Here is a 17,147-nt window from a genome sequence, read left to right as displayed (position 1 = left end):
CATTACTCTCTCCCTCCCTCCCTCCCTGTCCCTTTAAAGCAGGATTTAGGTGGAAGGTAATAGACTACTATACAGAAATAAGTGTGGTGTCATAGAAAGATTACTAAAACAGATGAGCTTTTGAGACTCAGCTCTGTATCTTGAAGCTTCCATTTCTGTGATTTTGTTATAGTGTCAGATACTATTCTAGGTGTAAGTGGTATGGAAGGAGTTTCCTAAGTAGAACTGTCAATAGGACGCATAAGTACTTTTCCTGAATCTTTTATCTCAATGAAAGGTTGACATTTAATAAGCTTCCTGTCTTTCTTTAGCAAAATTCAGATTTTTCCCAGTCGTGAGAACACTGGGATTACATTGTGTAAATAAGAGCAGAGAAAATAGTATAATGAGCCCTACATGCCTGTCACCCAGCCTCAGCAGTTATCAACATGTGGCCTGTCTTGTTTCATCTATTACTTTTCAACCCTTCCCCACTTTGAGTTTATAGAAGTTTTTATTCTTATATCCATTGCCACAAATATTGCTCACAGGTTTATATTCTTTACAGATTTTATACTCTGATATTTGATCAGGTCTTGGAAACAGCATTCATTATAGGAGAGTCATGCTCAGATCCTGGTAGTATGGATTAGTCAATTACAGGAACCTGTCATGTGCTGGCAGGGGACCTAACTGTGCTGGGCAGGAGATACTGGGTGAACGTGGCAGGTGTGGTCCTTCCCTCAGAGTTTACAGTCTAGTAGGGGAGGCAGACATTAAACAGATATCCTTTAAATAATTATTACATTTATAACTTGAGTTGTAGAGGAAGGAAGAAGGTGTAGAGAGGAGGGTGGTTGTGGTGGAAGTGTTCCAGGCACAGGAATTAGATTGAGAAGCAGAAAAGAGTTTAAGTCCTGGGAGCTCAGAGAAGGCCATTCTGACTAGAGCATAGTGATCAGTGTTGAGAGTGGCAAGTACATGACTCTCTAAATTAGGCAGAGACCCTATCTATTCAGGGTCTTGTAGGCCATTTTAATGATATTGAACTTAATCCCCAGGGAGTGAGGTGGGGTAGGCAGGGGGCTACTGAAAGATTTTAAGCAAGAATATAACAGTCAGATTTTCTGTTTTAAGACATCTCTTTGGCTGCAGTATGGTTAGTGAATTAGAAGGGAGCAAATAGGGAATTAAAAGACCAAATAGGAATCCATTCCAGTGGTTAGGCAAGAGATGGTAATTGTTTAGACTACAGATGGTGGCCTTGAGGGTAGACAGAAGTGTATGGATTTGAGAACTATTTGAGAGAATTGCTAGGACTTAGAATTGGGTTGAATGTGATGAGTGATAGAATGAGAACTGTCAAGGTTGATTCCCAGACATTTCAGAAACCATTGTGTGTGCCTAACTACCCTCATCTAGCTTACACATAGTATCCAGAAGTATATCTTTGTTATATTGTTATATTTAAGGTAAATCACTTCTTTGATATCCGGTCACTTAATAATTACTATCATGAAAGGAATGTAGGTCACTTTGATACCATACGTATTTTAAAATTTATGCTGGTTTCTACTAATTACTGTGTTACTTTCTGGATGTTCAGAAACGGTTCTAAAATTTTGCTAGAGATTAGCCTTAGGCTTATTAGTTGATAAAATCCATTCATATTTTTAAGTTGAAACAATTGCTTGTCTCCTGACCTCAGGCAACTCTCCTTTCCGTTGTTTCATAAGATTATTGGCATTGGTTTTGTAATCCTATCTTTAAGTTCTTTTAGGGTTCTAATTCTCCTTTATCTGAAGACTTGCATTAATTTAAAGCAGCATACCTACCACAGCAGAGTACCTACTATTATGTCTGAGCCTCTCAAACCATCATTCTCACTTTAGCTTTATGTTTTCACTCTTTCTTGTTTGACCATTCTTTTGTTGGAGAAAATGGAAGCTAAACAGAAGTTGAATAGTTGAGCTTTCTTTCCATTTTTTGATATGATACTATCTTCCCGAATAGTGTTCTCCATGTGTTCCTTCTTTCTTTGCCCAATGTAGTTTATAAAGTTCATTTGTTTTCTTTACTATTTTTTTTATAAGCGTCATCTTGTGCTTAGTGTTGGCCTTTCTGCCACTCTTCTTACATGTTCCTTGTATTAGTCAAGGTTCTCCAGAGAAGTAGAACCAATTAAAAATGTGTGTGTGTGTGTGTATAGATTTATTATGAGGATTAGCTCATGTGATTATGGAGGTTTGGAAGTCCCATGATTTGCCCTCCATAAGCTGGAGACCCAAGAAGGCCAGTAGTGTAATTCAATCTGAGTTGGGAGGCCTGAGAACTAGGGGACCCGATGGTATAAATCCCAGAGAAGATGAGATGAAATGTCCCAGCTCAATCAATGGGGCAGGAAAAAAAGGGGTGAATTCCTCCTTCTTCTGCTTTTTCTTTTATTCTGTTTGGGTCCTCAATAGGACCCAATGTTCAGGATGATCCATCATCCTGATTGGATGATGTCTACCCACATTGAGGTGGGCAGTCTACTGAAAGTCCACCTATTCAAATGCTAATCTCATCCAGAAACAACCTCACAGACACACCCAGAAATAATGTCTAATCTGGGCACCCTGTGGCCAGTCAAGTTGACCCGTGGAATTACGCATCACAATCCTGCTATAACTTGGTTTATCTTTTGTGGGTGTCATTTTAATGTTAATTCGTTGGACAGGTAGTTATTGAATTCTTACTGGAGATAAAGTAGTGAATAAAACAGATGAAATTCCTACCCTTATGCAGTTTAATTACAATGGGGGAGACAGACAAGAAGTATATGTATAAATAAACTACTTTATGTGTCATATGATGATAAGTGCTATGGGAGAAGCATAAACGGAAGGTCTCACTGATTGTATAACATTAAGTAAAGATTTGAAGCAGGACCATGCCTTTATCTGGGCTTAATACCTTCCTAGGCAGAGGTAGCAGCAAGGGCAAAGGCCCTGAGGTGGGAAAATGCTAGACACTGTTGAAGAAGAAAATACTGTTTGGAGCTTTTTGAAGTTATAGATCACATAGGGGTTTTTTGCTAGGATATCCTTCTCCTCTAGTGTCCTTGTCGTATTTTCCCTCTACTTTTGAGGCCAATCTGTAGTATAGTCTCACTACTTTTTTTTTTTTTTTTAACATTCTATGTAGCAAGAATGACACTTTTCTGTATCTAGTTCTTTTCATAAGTCTTGTGGGACCCAAAGCATCCTTTTCACAGTTGACTTTACACTATTTTGAAAGCAGTAAACAAGAGACCTGTAGGGATTGGACTTATTTATATTAAGGTAGTTAGGGAAGACCTCTTTGATTTCAGGTCTATTTAACCTGAAATCTTAAGGATGAGAGAGAACCAGTCATGTTAGGAAATAGCATGTTTCAAGGACATGAGGCAAAAGAGAGTTTGGTGTGTTTTAAGGAATTGAAAGAAGGCCAGTGTGTCTCAGATATAGAGACCAAGAAGGAAAGGTGACATGAGGTGAAGTTGGAGAGGTGGGAAAGAGCTAGATGATATGTAGGGCTTTTTAGGCCAAGGAAACGAATTTAGATAAGTGCAGTGGGAAGCCAGTGGAGGACTTTTAGCAGGAGAGTGGTGAGATGCAGAATACAATGTAAGAATATTTTGTCTACTAAAAGGAGAATGGAATAGAAGGAGTCAAGAGTGAAAGTAGAGAGGCTATCGCAGTAGCTTCAGGTATACGATGATGGTGGCCTTTAGGGTGACGATGGTAGAGATGGAGAGAAGTCAATAAACTTGGGGGTTTATTTTGAGCTAGAATTGATAGTCTATTATTAGATTGGATGTAAAGTTAGGGTGAAAGAAAGCAAAGAATAATTTCTGGATTCTGACTTGGGCAGCTAGATGGATAGTGCTGCTTTATACTGCGATGTGAAATAATTAGATAGAGAATAAGTTTGGGGTGGGGAACAAAGCCGAATTGAGAAGGTCAGCTTGGAGGTCAAAAGTTCGAGATATCTCTGAAACATTCCTGTGGAGATGTATTGAGTCAGGTGTTGCTAGAGTTAAGGATTGTGAGTATGGATCAGTAGATGGAAAAGACTTGATAGATTTGAATCGAATGCTGCAGCTTCTGATTTCATACTCATTTACTTTCATAAGTGCGTCTTCATTAAGGATATGACGGTTAATTTTCCCAGTGATACAAGGCAGTGAAATATGAAGCAATTTTGGATATTCCAGATGTTTGGCAGTTCTTTATATCCACTAACCATCATGTGCTTTTCTTTCTGTATGCAGCTGAATTAGTGATTTCCATTATTGTTTTGCCTGCGATACCATAAGGTGAATAAGTTCAGTCTGAAGCTGTGTGTGTGTGGTCTTCAGGAATCTACAACTTTGTGAGAAAGTTGTTTAAAGCAAATTGGTAACCTACTTGAGCATTCACTTAAGTTTTACTGTGGAACAAACAAGTATTTTACTATATTACATTACGTGTTTTAAATCAATCTCTCAGTGTTCTACTTTCTATAATTAAAAATAATGATGGAAATCTAAAAAATTTATTATTTGTGTTTTACTGTAAAGCTACTTTGCTAGGCTTCTGGAGAAAGATTGCTCTTGAAATTACATGATTTAAATGAATAATTAAATTTGGTAATAATTTGGATCATAGCCTCTTACAGTTCTTTGAGTAGACTTGGCAGTGAACATCATGGATAATAAAACTTGGTGAAGACATTTAGACAGGTATTTCATAATACACTACAAATTATACTAACATAAGTTTATTGGAAAGAGTCCATTAATAACAGTGAATTGTGGTCGTATGTCCCAGAATTCATCAATGGTAGAGAATATGTTTTATATGTGAAATTCAGTTGATGTATGTATAAATCTATATGACTAGGTTAATAGTCTAAACTCTGGTAATTGAAAATATTTTTAGTGAACTCTTAGTAATACAGGAATACAAAGGTTTAGTTTGTAATGTCCTTTTAAGTAAAATTTCAAATCATCTACAGTAAAAAGACTATCATATCTTTCATTTATATTTGGTTCAGTTATAAAACTTTTAAAAAATTTATGCCTTCTAGCATACTGTAATTTTTTTGTGTGTTAAATTTGGGAAGGTACAGGAAGCTTTTCCTTACGAATGTTGGTACCCTATATAGAGAAAATGCAGACAAACATCTGTCTGATAAATAATTTTCACTCTTAGAGCCATAACCTATCATTACTATTTGAATTTAGAAAACAATTCCTCTTTTCCTCTTAAAAAAAGTAACACCATACACACAAAGGTATATAAGCATATATAGTTTATGTTACTTTGTTTTTAAATGAATGTTTTGTTTTGAAACTTAAGAATTTCATGATTCTCCTTAAGAGAACAGAAAACCCCAAATGTGCTTACTTTCCTAATATTTTTTGGTTTTGTCCATTAGCTTCTCATCAATTTTTGCTAGAGCAGTGTTTCTCATAGTGTAGACAATGGGCCAGAAGAATCAGCATTACCTAGGAACTGATTAGAAATGCACCCTAGACTAACTGGATCAGAAACTCTGGGGGAGGTCCCAGCTGCCTGTGGTTCCACAGCCCTCCAGGTGGTTGTGATGCACCAACGATTGAGAACCAGTGTTCTGGAACAGGATTTCTCAACCTTGGCAGTATAGATATTTTAGACTGGATAATTCTTTGATGTTGGGGCTGTGACAGGGTGGAGGCTGTCCTATGCGTTGTAGGATGTTTGGCAGCATTCCTGGCCTCTATTTCATTCACTAGATGCCAGTAGCACACTACTCCCCACTCTCTATCATGAAATTAAAAACTGTCTCCACACATTGCCAAAGTGCCCCTCAGGGGTGAGATCAACCCATTTGAGAACCACTGCTCTAGAGAGAGGTGATATAGAGCTAATGGATAAAACCGCGTCTCCTTTGGAGTAGCAGTGACCACTTGAGGAATACCCGAGTTCTGTGCTGTGCACTTTACGTGGATTATTGCCATTATCACAGCAGCCTTGCAAGATATGTTTGAAAGTGGAAAGCCTGGGCCCACCCACTTAGGAAGTTTCTCATCTGTTTCACCAGCTCAGCCCTTGAAAACTAGTATGTTCAGTTGTTACAGTGACTCCTTTAGGCTGTATTTGGAACCGTATTCTTTAAAAAAAAAGGAATTTGGTGTATAAACAAAGTTCTTTTAACCAGTTAACTGTTACATGTAAACTTAACCATGTGAACTTCTTATTGTAAACTTGGCCATAACTGTTTCTGGATAATGGTGATTATTTTGTTTTTGCTGAGGTGACTATGAAATGACAAATGAATAAATAGTATGCTGTCATTTCAGTAACACTAATTGTGCTTACATGTTTGAAGTAGTATGTGTCTTCTATATTTTTCCTTTTCCTTTTTTGCTTCCTTTCATCTCCCTGTTCAGCTTTCTGTGTGGCCCTTGATCTAGTTCTGTGTATCTTACCAACACATCTGTCCTTCTGTCTTACTTCTCATTTAAATTTACCTAGTCTCTGAACCATTCTTTCATTATCCTTCTAGAGTCTGGATGACCAGATACATATTTTAGCTCAACAATCTATAATTAACGCTGGCCAGTGTGTTACCTATTCCCAGGTCACTCTTTCATGCACTTTTTAACAAAGACCTAGCAATGACCTTATTGAAAATTTCAGAATTTCAACCCCCACTCTCCAACCCCCAACTCCCATGATATTCTGTTCACTCCATCACTGCCTATGCAGACCAGTCCTGACTAGTAGCTGTAATAATGAGTTCTGGATGTCAGAATTGTGTATATTAATGATGTATTTTCCTGAACCAAAGAAGTAAGTGCAGTTCTATAGCAGTACTAATTTCTTATTATTCATTGCATATCTCTTCTCTTTTATTGCTTTAGAAACTATAGAAGATTCATAAATCCTTTTATATGAAAATCACATGTAAATATTATTAAACTACACCAGTGTTTTAATTAGCATTCAGAGAGTTGCAAGTTTTATCCTGAAAACTAGCAAAGAAACAGCCCATAAAAAAATGAGTGCAAAATAAACAAATTTGTTCATCCAAGATGTAGCATGTTCAGTCAAGTCTTGATTATTATCTTCAGAGTGGCTTTCTGCTTAAGAAGCATTTCTTCCCACAGGTCCCTTTAGGATCCCGAGTATCCTTGACTCCTCCTGGGCTTTTTTCATCTAGCTTATTTCTTTCCAGTAGAAGGATATCAATAAAATATTCCAGACAGTATTTTTGATTGGAGTTAAGTTCCATAAAAGATTTAACCAAAAAGATTTCACATTATTTTAAATTACCATAAACGACACTCAAAACTAAACTTCAAGATTTTATGGCTCTTAAATTAGCTTCTTATTTTTGTTAATATACTCCTTAGATTTTTTTTCTACAGGCATGTTAAATTGCATTTACTTTTCATTTATTTTAGAGTGAAGTTATTTTTATATAGGACTTTAAAACTCTATAAAAACATCATTAAAATTTTTTTTTACAAGATAACCAGTATTGATATTTGTCTACTCAGAGTATAAAGAAAGAGCAGAAGAAAGAAAACATTCAGTGGAAATTGAATATTTAGGAATGGGAAGAGAAAGAAGACAGTTTCATGGGGCTTGTTGAGTTAAGGGGAAAGGCTTTATGTTTAGAACTTTCCCCCCCAATATTTTTATTATAATTTATTTTTAGGTTTTATTACACTCAAAACAGTACTGTGTGGGATTTAGATATTTAAGTTGTAAATGAATAAGTTGAGAAACACTGGTAGAAGAATTTTAAATTTTAATAACTTTATTCTTGTTTTTACTCTTAAGATTCTTAGAAATCCTGATGAAACTTTTGTGCCTTACAGGATACATTATGTACAGTCATACGCTGTACAGCAACGTTTTGATAAACAATGGACCACATATATGACAGCGGTCCCAGAAGATTAGTACCGTATAACCTGTGTGTGTCAGGCTGTGCTATCTAGGTTTGTGTAAGTGCCCTGTATGGTGTTCACACAATGACGAAATTGCCCAACATATTTCTTAGAATGTATCCCCATTGTTAAGCAACACATGACTGTGCATCACTTATCACTAAAAGCTACTGAATATGTTTAAAATAATAGTATTTAGTCCAAAATAAACTCATTATAGGAAGTAATAAAATATAATTTGTAAAACATTGAGTTGGCCCTATTTTTTGAGGTATGTACACAATTTTAAGAATCAACTTTGTTTTATCAATGAATGACTTATTATAATAAATTAATTTTGTAGTAAGTGCCACCTGAATAATCTTAGTAGCTAAAAATTGAACTGTGACTGAATTTTCCAGTTTCACTCATCGTTGTGCTTGTCTGCGTTTACAAGGTAGTTCTTAATTGAGTCATGTTTTCAGTTTATTATCACAGTGCATTTCTCCTTGTTGTCAATGAAAAATTATACCTTGATGAACATGTTGAAGCCAATAGTACTTATTTCTGCAGCAGCTGCTGCTAACTGTTCAGTTTTGTCATCTGTAACTGCCACAGAAGACAAGATTTGTTAAACTATTACACCTGACACTGCCATGAGTTTTCAAATATAGAACTCTGGAATTTTTGATAATGTGAACATTCCATTCATTAATAGTTTCCCTGATTCCTGATAATCGTAGGTCATTGAATTGACTCAACTTGGAGTTTTACCAAGCAAGCAGAGTTTTTATGTATAGAAATGTAACACAGTTTTCTGTGGTGTGGTAGCATCTCCGAGAGTCTGCTGGCCCAGTGATCTCAGGTAAATCATTTACCTGTTTCGAACCACAGTTCAAATATATAAAATGTATAAATATATAAAATGAGGAAAGCTACCTCAGTATGTTTCTGTGAAAATCAAACAATACAAAACCTACGCAGGGTTTTAAAAACGGCTAAATTCTGTGCAGGTAGGTTATTATTAATAAAAATGATCCCCAAGGTCCTACTGTAATCAGAACCTGCAACTTTTCACTCCAGCATCACGTTAGTGTTGTTTTGTTTAATACCACTTCTCTACAAGCCTAACCTCTAACTTGCTTTTTGTTTAAGCATCTGTCACTTGGTTGTCTGCCGCTGGAGGAGAAGGGCGGGATGTGGGAAGCACTGCTAGTTCAAGGTGAAGGACCCTCAGACCTATTAGAAATTGTCATCATTTTATGTATGTCAATTTGGCTTCCCCAACCATATTAAGTGAAGGAAAAAACCTGTTATATACTTGTTTTGTTTTTGTTTTTTAATTCTCCGGAGTTCCCACTACTCAGGTATATAATAGGAGCAGATAAATAGTTTGGTAGATTTAACTCTACCCAGATCCTACAAAGTAAAAACTTCTTTGAGCATACTGTTCCTTCTATCAGTTGTATTCTTCTTTCTTTTCCTTGCCTGGAATTAAGCTGGAGATTCATAATATGAACTGTTCGTAAATTGGGAACTTCTTTTAAAGGGATATATTTGATGGAGCCACCATGGACAGGTTAGATGGATTTGAAATAGAACAGAATTTACCTGGAATTTTATTACCTTTACTGCATTCCTGTGATGTCCCAGGCCTGGATAGTTTTATATGCATTATCTCAGTGATTCCTCACATGAATTAGATAAACATTGTCGACTTTGAAAATGAGGAAATGAGCTCACAGAGCTAGTAAGAGATGGGACCAGGATTTGAACCTGGATCTCCGATTCTAAAGTGAGTGTATTTTCCATTACACCTGGAGGTTGTTAACTTTGGCTACCTATCAGAATCATCTAGGAGCTTCCAAAAAGTACAGTTGTCAGGGAATCTGAAACAGTTGGTCTGGAGTGGGTCCCTGGCATTAATATTTTATTAAAGCTCCTTGGGTGATCCAAGTGAGCAGCTAAAGCTGAGAAACATTGCATTACACACTGCATCTCCAGTGACCACTGGTGCCTGCCCCCTTTGAAGTTTTTGTTTGTCAACAACAGAGCACTTACACAAACCTAGATAGCACAGCCTGACACACATAGGTTATATGGTACTAATCTTCTGGGACTGCTGTCATATATGTGGTCCATTGTTTATCAAAACGTTGCTGTACAGCATATGGCTGTACATAATGTATCCTGTAAGGCACAAAAGTTTAATCAGGATTTTAGCATTGACATTTTCTCATCAGAAGCATGAGGGATTTGTATTAGAATAAAGACCGAATATTCTGCATACTAAACACTACAAAGATAACAGTGAATGTGATAAAGTATCTTTTTCTCTGTCAGTCCTATGAAAATTAAAATAGATTTTTGTTTTTATCTTATGACTTTGACGTGCTCTCTGAGTGAAGTGCAAATGAGCTTGATTACTTGTTAAATTTGTTTCTGGCCCTCTAAGTTTAGGAAGGTTATAAACTGTACTTTAGCCTAAGAGGAAAAACATTTTCTCAATTTACAGTAGTTTTGATAGGTAATAAATCAGATTATTGGTTATAAATCTATAGGTGATTTACACAGGGATTCATTTAGTTAATTAGTCTTGGCTTCCCACTGTGCTACAGCTCGGTAACTCTGGCAAACAAGCTACTTTAAAGATTGTCTTTTGGATTAAGTGAAGAGTTGATTATAATTGAAGATCATTCTCCCTTTTTTATTTTTAACATGAGCACATAGAATAAGTTGGGTTTTTTAATGTTATGGAAATTTTGAATTCCTTTTATGTTATTACTCCCCTAATTTCAAAATAAATTTGAAATAAACTTACTTGGTTGCAGTACAGTAATTGAATTCTGTCTACTTAAATATAGAGTCAGTTACTGGGATCGACTGTTGGAATACATTAAAGATGTTGAAACTTGCTGTTATGGTTTATTGGCTTGTGATGTTGAAATTAAAATTTACAGTCTGCTTTTGCCAGTACTTTGTGAGATTATTTTTAACTTTCCAGCAATATTTTTTTAACCATTTAGTTTTTACTAGCTCTGTTTATAGACCTGTGCTGTAAAGGTGTAACAATTGTGAACCTCTTATCTTCCCAGATTAACAAGAAACCTCATTTTTTTCCCCATGCTCATTCCTACTCCCTAATATATATATATGTGTGTATGTATAGACATATTTTTTTTTTTTGAGGAAGATTGGCCCTGAGCTAACATCTGTGCCAATCTTCCTCTATTTTATGTGAGACACTGCCACAGTGTAGCTTGATGAGTGGTGCTAGGTCCGCACCCAGGATCCGAACCTGTGAACCCCGGCTTGCCGAAGTAGAACGCATGAACTCAACCACTGCCACTGGGCCGGCCCCATCTCTTAATATTTTAAGACATGTTAGGAGAGGGAGGGGTTGAGAAGGAATGGTTATTAGATCTTAAAGGTGGTAGAGGTGGAACTTGGAGTAGCCTGCCAAGACTGGAGGTTTCCTCAGATGTTGACCTAGATGTTCTTGGACCACCATTCCTGCCTCCATCACCGTTTCATGATATGGCTGGAGATTAAAGCAGTTGAAATTGATGTAAGGTAAATGGCAGCTAAATTGTTCCAACAGAGTGAGAAGATAGGGCCTTATGTGGTAGTCGAAAGGGTTAGAGAAAGCAAAAGAGGACATGAAGGGAGTTTGGTGTTGTGAAGTGTTGCAGCTGCATTGTTATGGCTCTTACTCTCCCTACCTTGCCTAGCAAAGACCACTCAATTGCATAACTCCAGGAGGAAGCTTTCACATAGAATTTGATATGAGTGGTACAAACTCCCTGGCCCTGAGCCAGTCTGAGCACTCCAGCAATCTTGGGATGATGGAGTTTTGGCAGAATCACTTTCCCATTCTGGTTTTGAACTTCACTTACTTTGTTTCTAAATCTAGAAGCTCAATGTCTTCTGTTGTTGAATCTGAGGCAGCCTAAGAGATAAAACACTTACGTGGCACTTGCTTTGTGCCAGGTACTGTTGTATTTTACATATATTAACAGCCTAAGAGATAAAACACTTATGTGGTACTTACTTTGTGCCAGGTACTATTGTATTTTGCATGTATTAACTCATTCCTTCCAATGTCTTTGTGAATATGTACTGTTAATATCATCATTTTACCCATAAGGAAATTGAAACACACAGTTTAGAAGTATCTTGTTTAAACTCACCCAGCTATTAAATGGCAAAGCTAGGAAGCAAAGTCAGGTAGTGTGGCTCCAGTGTCTTGCTTTTTCCATCAGGATTGTCTACAGTTTGGGGTTTCTTCTTGTTCCCCATTTGCCTAAATCAGTCATTCATTTAGTCAGTCATTTAATAAACAGACATTGAGCATATGCTTTGTGCCAGGAACTTTCTAGGGTTGAAGACAAAAGCCTTGCCCTTGTGGAACTTATATTTTAGTTGGAGGAGAGAGACAAGAAGTAATTAGACCTGTAAATAGAGTAATTTCAAATAATGAAAAGTGTTTAAAAGAAAATAGAATAATGCTTTAGCTAGAATTATGAGGGACATCTTCTCTGAGGAGGTGACACTTCTGTTGACACTTCAACGATGAGAAAGAAGCAACTATGTGAAAATTAGAGAAGTGAGGATTGAGCTGCTAAAACTGTAGTATGGGAACAAGTTTGGGTTTTCCTAGGACAGAAAAGAAAAATAGCGTGAGTTGGAGCTTAGGAAGCAAGCAGATTGGTAGGCAGCGAGATCTCAGAGGAATGCAGGAGCCCCCTGCGTTCCAAGGGCTGAGAGGGGGCTGCCAGGCACCTGCTTCCCAGAAGGGAGGCACAGTCGGTCTTCCTGGGAGGATTAGTTCCAGGACTCCTGAGGATACCAAAATCCATGTATACTCAAGTCGCTTAGTTGGCCCTCTGTATCTGCTCATGTGGAACCCATGGAAACAGAGGGCTGACTGTATTTTATTACTGGTGTTATGGTTGTTTGTATGCAGAGTTGGGGCAGGGAGCAGTCTGCCCCAGTTGCAGGCAAGAAGGAGGTGCAGTGGATTTTTTTTTTTTAAATAATGATTCTAGTACTTAATTTCAAATACTCATATTGTTAAAGTACGTCATAACGCATTGTTTCTTATGGCCCATTAGAAAAATGTGTGGAAATTTATTAATGATATGATTCAATTTATGTTTTAAAAGAGCATTCTGGATGTTGTGTAGTGGAGATAAAAGTGGAAGAAGAGAGTCTAATTAGGAGGCTGTCTCAATTGTTCAGATGAGAAATGATAGTGGTTTAGGTGAAAGTTGTAGCGGTGAATACAGAGAGAATTAATTGCACTCTAAATATGTATATATATTGATTATTCTCCTTGATGCCAACTTTCCAGACTGTAGCATTTCTTTTGTAGGGCAAAGGAGTAAACGTCCTTTCTCAGTTTATCCTGAGACAGTGACAGTCCAGGCAGAACTTTCCTGGGACCCAGGGTTTTTTGCTCTTTTAATTCACTCAAACAGCAAATCCCCCAGGGTACAATCCTACTGCCAAGATGAGTGTTTGTGTACAGGATCAAGGATTACCTTCTCCAGGATTAGCACTCCTCTGAACCTTAATGCAGAGGCCAGCCCGCTGGTCTTGCCTACTTCTGTCTTCATGATGAGTTTTCAGGAGCCTTGAAGTCTTTTCAAGGCTTCTTTGCTTTGGTTAGGGCCTCCCCACGAGATACATCTCAGTAACTTTAAACCTCAAACAGAAGGGCTGAGGGAAATGTGTGGGTGTAGTTCTGTTGAGCAGCATCCAAGCCCCAGTGGACGTGCTGCCTTAGAGAGAACGCTCCCTGCCCGGGTTCAGCCTGACTGCCTTATCAACATAATTTGACTTGACTCAGAAGATGAGTTAGTTTGAAGACAGAGGTCACTTGTTTAACACACCTGCATATGGCACTCTACCAATAATTACTATTTTTTTTCCCCTCCTGTTTTGCTGTACAAAGATGTTTAACATATTATATATGAAGAAATTAATTCAAAAAGGGCTATACTTGGATGTGCTTTTGTTACATGTTTTGAAAGCCTCTGGTCAAAACATTACATATATTACATGGCCACTTGTAGTACTGGTTTGAATAATACTGTTGATAAATGCAAAATTTTGTGAAGAGTGAGTTCCCTTCGGTAGTGATTTTCAACCATTTGCTTTTCTCTTCAAAGAAATGCTTGAAGTCGTGCTTGTGCTGTCGTGATCTGACATTTATCTGGGATCCTGTAAATCTGTTCTTTTTGACATCACAGATGTTAAAGACCAGGAAGCGGGTATATGTGCATGTGGAGGCCATTTCCCTTCTATCCTATACAGTCATGTGCTGCATAACAACATTTGGGTCAACCACGGAGCCTAGGTGTGTAGTAAGCTACACCATCTAGGTTTGTGTAAGTGCACTCTGTGATGTTCAGACAACAACGAAATCATCTAACAATACATTGCTCAGAACCTGTCCCCACCGTTAGTGACGCATGACTGTAGTTTGAGGGGCCCAGCCAGCAGTACCACATTACTAAATTATGTTGCTTTTACTTGTAAGTACTGTTATGGCTGATACAACAAATAACTAATTTTATGACTTAATTATAATAACTAATAGCATAGTTCCAATATTCAAATATTACTTGGTAATAGACCAATATGTCCTTGATTAATTAATATGTAGAAAGGTAGTGATACACCCTTACTCCTGTTTTATTTTAACTGTTGACTAGGTAAGTGATATGATAAAATCCAGCATGGAAGACATTTTGTTATACACTCAATCTCAGCACCAATTTTCTTTTCATTCCTGCTATTTGTATCTTTCTTATTAATAACTTTGACTTATAAAAGTTAGATTATTCTTGGTTGGAATGTTTTTAGTATTGTTGAGGAAATGCCTATATTATGTGAGAACATAACATTTTTATAAGAATATTAAAACTAATATTAATTAATATAGATCTTTTATTATGTCTTTATTCCTTTTAAACATAGTTGTATCGACTTGGTCCAGTCAGGAGATAGAAACCACACAGAGGGTTAAACAGGGTAAGTTTTATATAAAGAATTATTAAACTCTGATAAAGGAGTGACTATACGATATAAGAAAACTGTATGTGTACCCTAGGGCTAAGGGAGGAAGGTCACACTTAAACGAGCCCCTTCCCAAGGCTGGCTTTAGAATTTGTTGGAAAAGGTATAGTGCAGCCCACTGGATTAGTAGAGAAATTCACTGTTTTGCTGTTCTGCAGTTGCTGGTCAGTGAGGACAATCTGGAGTGCAGGCCACCAGCAACAAGTGGCATGGGTGTGCAGAGGGAATGGCAGCTCTCGGAAACTGCAGGCCAGCTGCCTGTGTGGGCCTCCAGAGGAAATCATGGTGCTGACAAGGCCAGGGGGTCTTCAGTGTGCCTATGCAGGCAGGAGCCCCTTTCTCCTGCAGCGTCCTTTTACACTCTATTGAGAAGGCTTAATGTGCTTGTCACAGTTAGATGCTTAAAGAAGTTGTCCCTTGTGGTAGTACACACATGGAAGGGTGAATTTGGAGCTGACATTCATAACATCAGTAATAGGCACAATAATATTCCTTTTTCTAGTTTAGTTTTTTGCCATGTGAGTGTGTACAAACTTTTTACTAATTACCTTTCTGTACTTTTTATTGTCTGTGTTTGCTTTTCTTCCTTTAGCCCTGTTGACACTGTGGGTCAGAGAATTCTTGGTTGTGGGAGCTGTCTTGTGCATTGTAGTCTTTTTAGCTGCATCCTTGGCCTCTACCCACTAGATGCTAGTGACACCCACATAACAGTTGTAACAATCAAAAATGTCTCCTCACCCACTGGGGAGCAAAATCTTCCCTAGTTAAGAACCACTGCTTTACACTGTGTTCTTTTCTCTGTTAAAAACAGTGTACATCTCTCTTTTAATAAAGGTTTGCTTGTGGTTTTTAACAAGTTCTATTTTTGAAAAGCAGGATATTTTAAATAATTATAAAATTTTATTTTTGGAAGGGGCATTAGAAACTAATCTAACTGCTTTATTTCATCTATGAGTGAATTAGTCAATTTTCAATTGATTTGTTTCTAGTAACCTAGCTATTTAGTTGCAGACCTAGGATTAGAACCCCAGATTATTTCAATAAAAAGTTATGTACGTACTATTCTGTTATTCATTCTTTGATTCAAGAGCATATGTTATACATGCCTTGTGATAGGTGCAAAGGTTTAATGATGAGGCAGTGAGTAAAATTCAGGTATGCATGAAGATTCATTTTATTTAGCTATCACATTCTTGCTTGATACTTGATGATAGAGAGATCCTTTTTAAAAAGCATTGAAAGAATAATTGATTCATATTTGAAAGGACTGTGGTCAAAGGAGCTACTCTTAGCATTAAGATGCAGTTTTGTGGTTTCAACTGTTAAAACGGTTGTGGACTTTGAATCAGAAGACCAAGAATCTGGTCTTGGTTCTTTATTAAATTCCTCACAACCTGGACCTTATTTCTAATCTGTGAAATTACACTGGACTGACTAGATTCTAAATTCCCTATCTTCCCAGTTCTACTGTAGTATGAACTCCCAGATTGGAGTTGAGGGTGAGAGTAGAGAAGGCCTAGAGCCTGTCACAGTCTTCTAGGACAGTGGTATAAAAAGAAACAACTAGACTTTATTCTTTTATATAATTATGAGGCCTACATAGTTTCAATCGTTTGCCAGTAAATTAGATCGAGATGAGTATAGTGGTAGAGAATGTGCTTTTAATACCAAGCTGAGCTGAAATTCTGGAGCTATTCACATGCTTTACAGAGATTTGATTCTGAGATAAATTTCTGAGTATAAAAAATATTTTAAGGTAGGATTCTGGGTGAGTTACCTTGAAAAAAACCGTGCAGAATGGGAAAAAATATTTGTATATCATTTGTCCGATAAGGAGCTTGTATCCAGAATACATAAAAATTCTTATAACTCAACAATAAAAAGACGAACAACCCAATTAAAAGGGGTATAAAGGATTTGATAGACATTTTGCAAAAGAAGATATATAAATGACCAGTAAACAAATGAAAAGATGCTCAGCATAATTACGCATTAGGGAAATGCAAATCAAAGCCATAAGTAGATAGGGGCTGGCCCCGTGGCCGAGTGGTTAAGTTTGCGCGCTCCGCTGCAGGCGGCCCAGTGTTTCGTTGGTTCGAATCCTGGGCGCGGACATGGCACTGCTCATCAGACCACGCTGAGGCAGCGTCCCACATGCCAC

General features: G+C 37.3%; 1 protein-coding gene across 7 annotated transcripts in view; it reads left to right on the top strand.

Annotated features, from left to right (window-relative positions):
• The window catches only part of ATG5 (autophagy related 5), a 122,046-nt gene that overhangs the window by 48,955 nt on the left and 55,944 nt on the right, over positions 1–17,147 (top strand). For 3 of the 7 annotated variants that reach the window (XM_014860815.3, XM_014860816.3, XM_044757240.2), the window contains one exon: positions 14,888–14,941. The exons of the other annotated variants lie outside the window; for them this stretch is intronic. In XM_014860815.3, coding sequence (XP_014716301.1) covers positions 14,888–14,941 — 54 coding nt within the window. The remainder of the gene's footprint in view (positions 1–14,887; positions 14,942–17,147) is intronic. 7 annotated transcript variants of the gene reach the window in all.

The sequence above is a fragment of the Equus asinus genome, chromosome 24, assembly GCF_041296235.1.
Source record: "Equus asinus isolate D_3611 breed Donkey chromosome 24, EquAss-T2T_v2, whole genome shotgun sequence".
NCBI classification, from domain to species: domain Eukaryota; kingdom Metazoa; phylum Chordata; class Mammalia; order Perissodactyla; family Equidae; genus Equus; species Equus asinus.
This window is presented reverse-complemented; position numbering and strand designations above follow the sequence as displayed.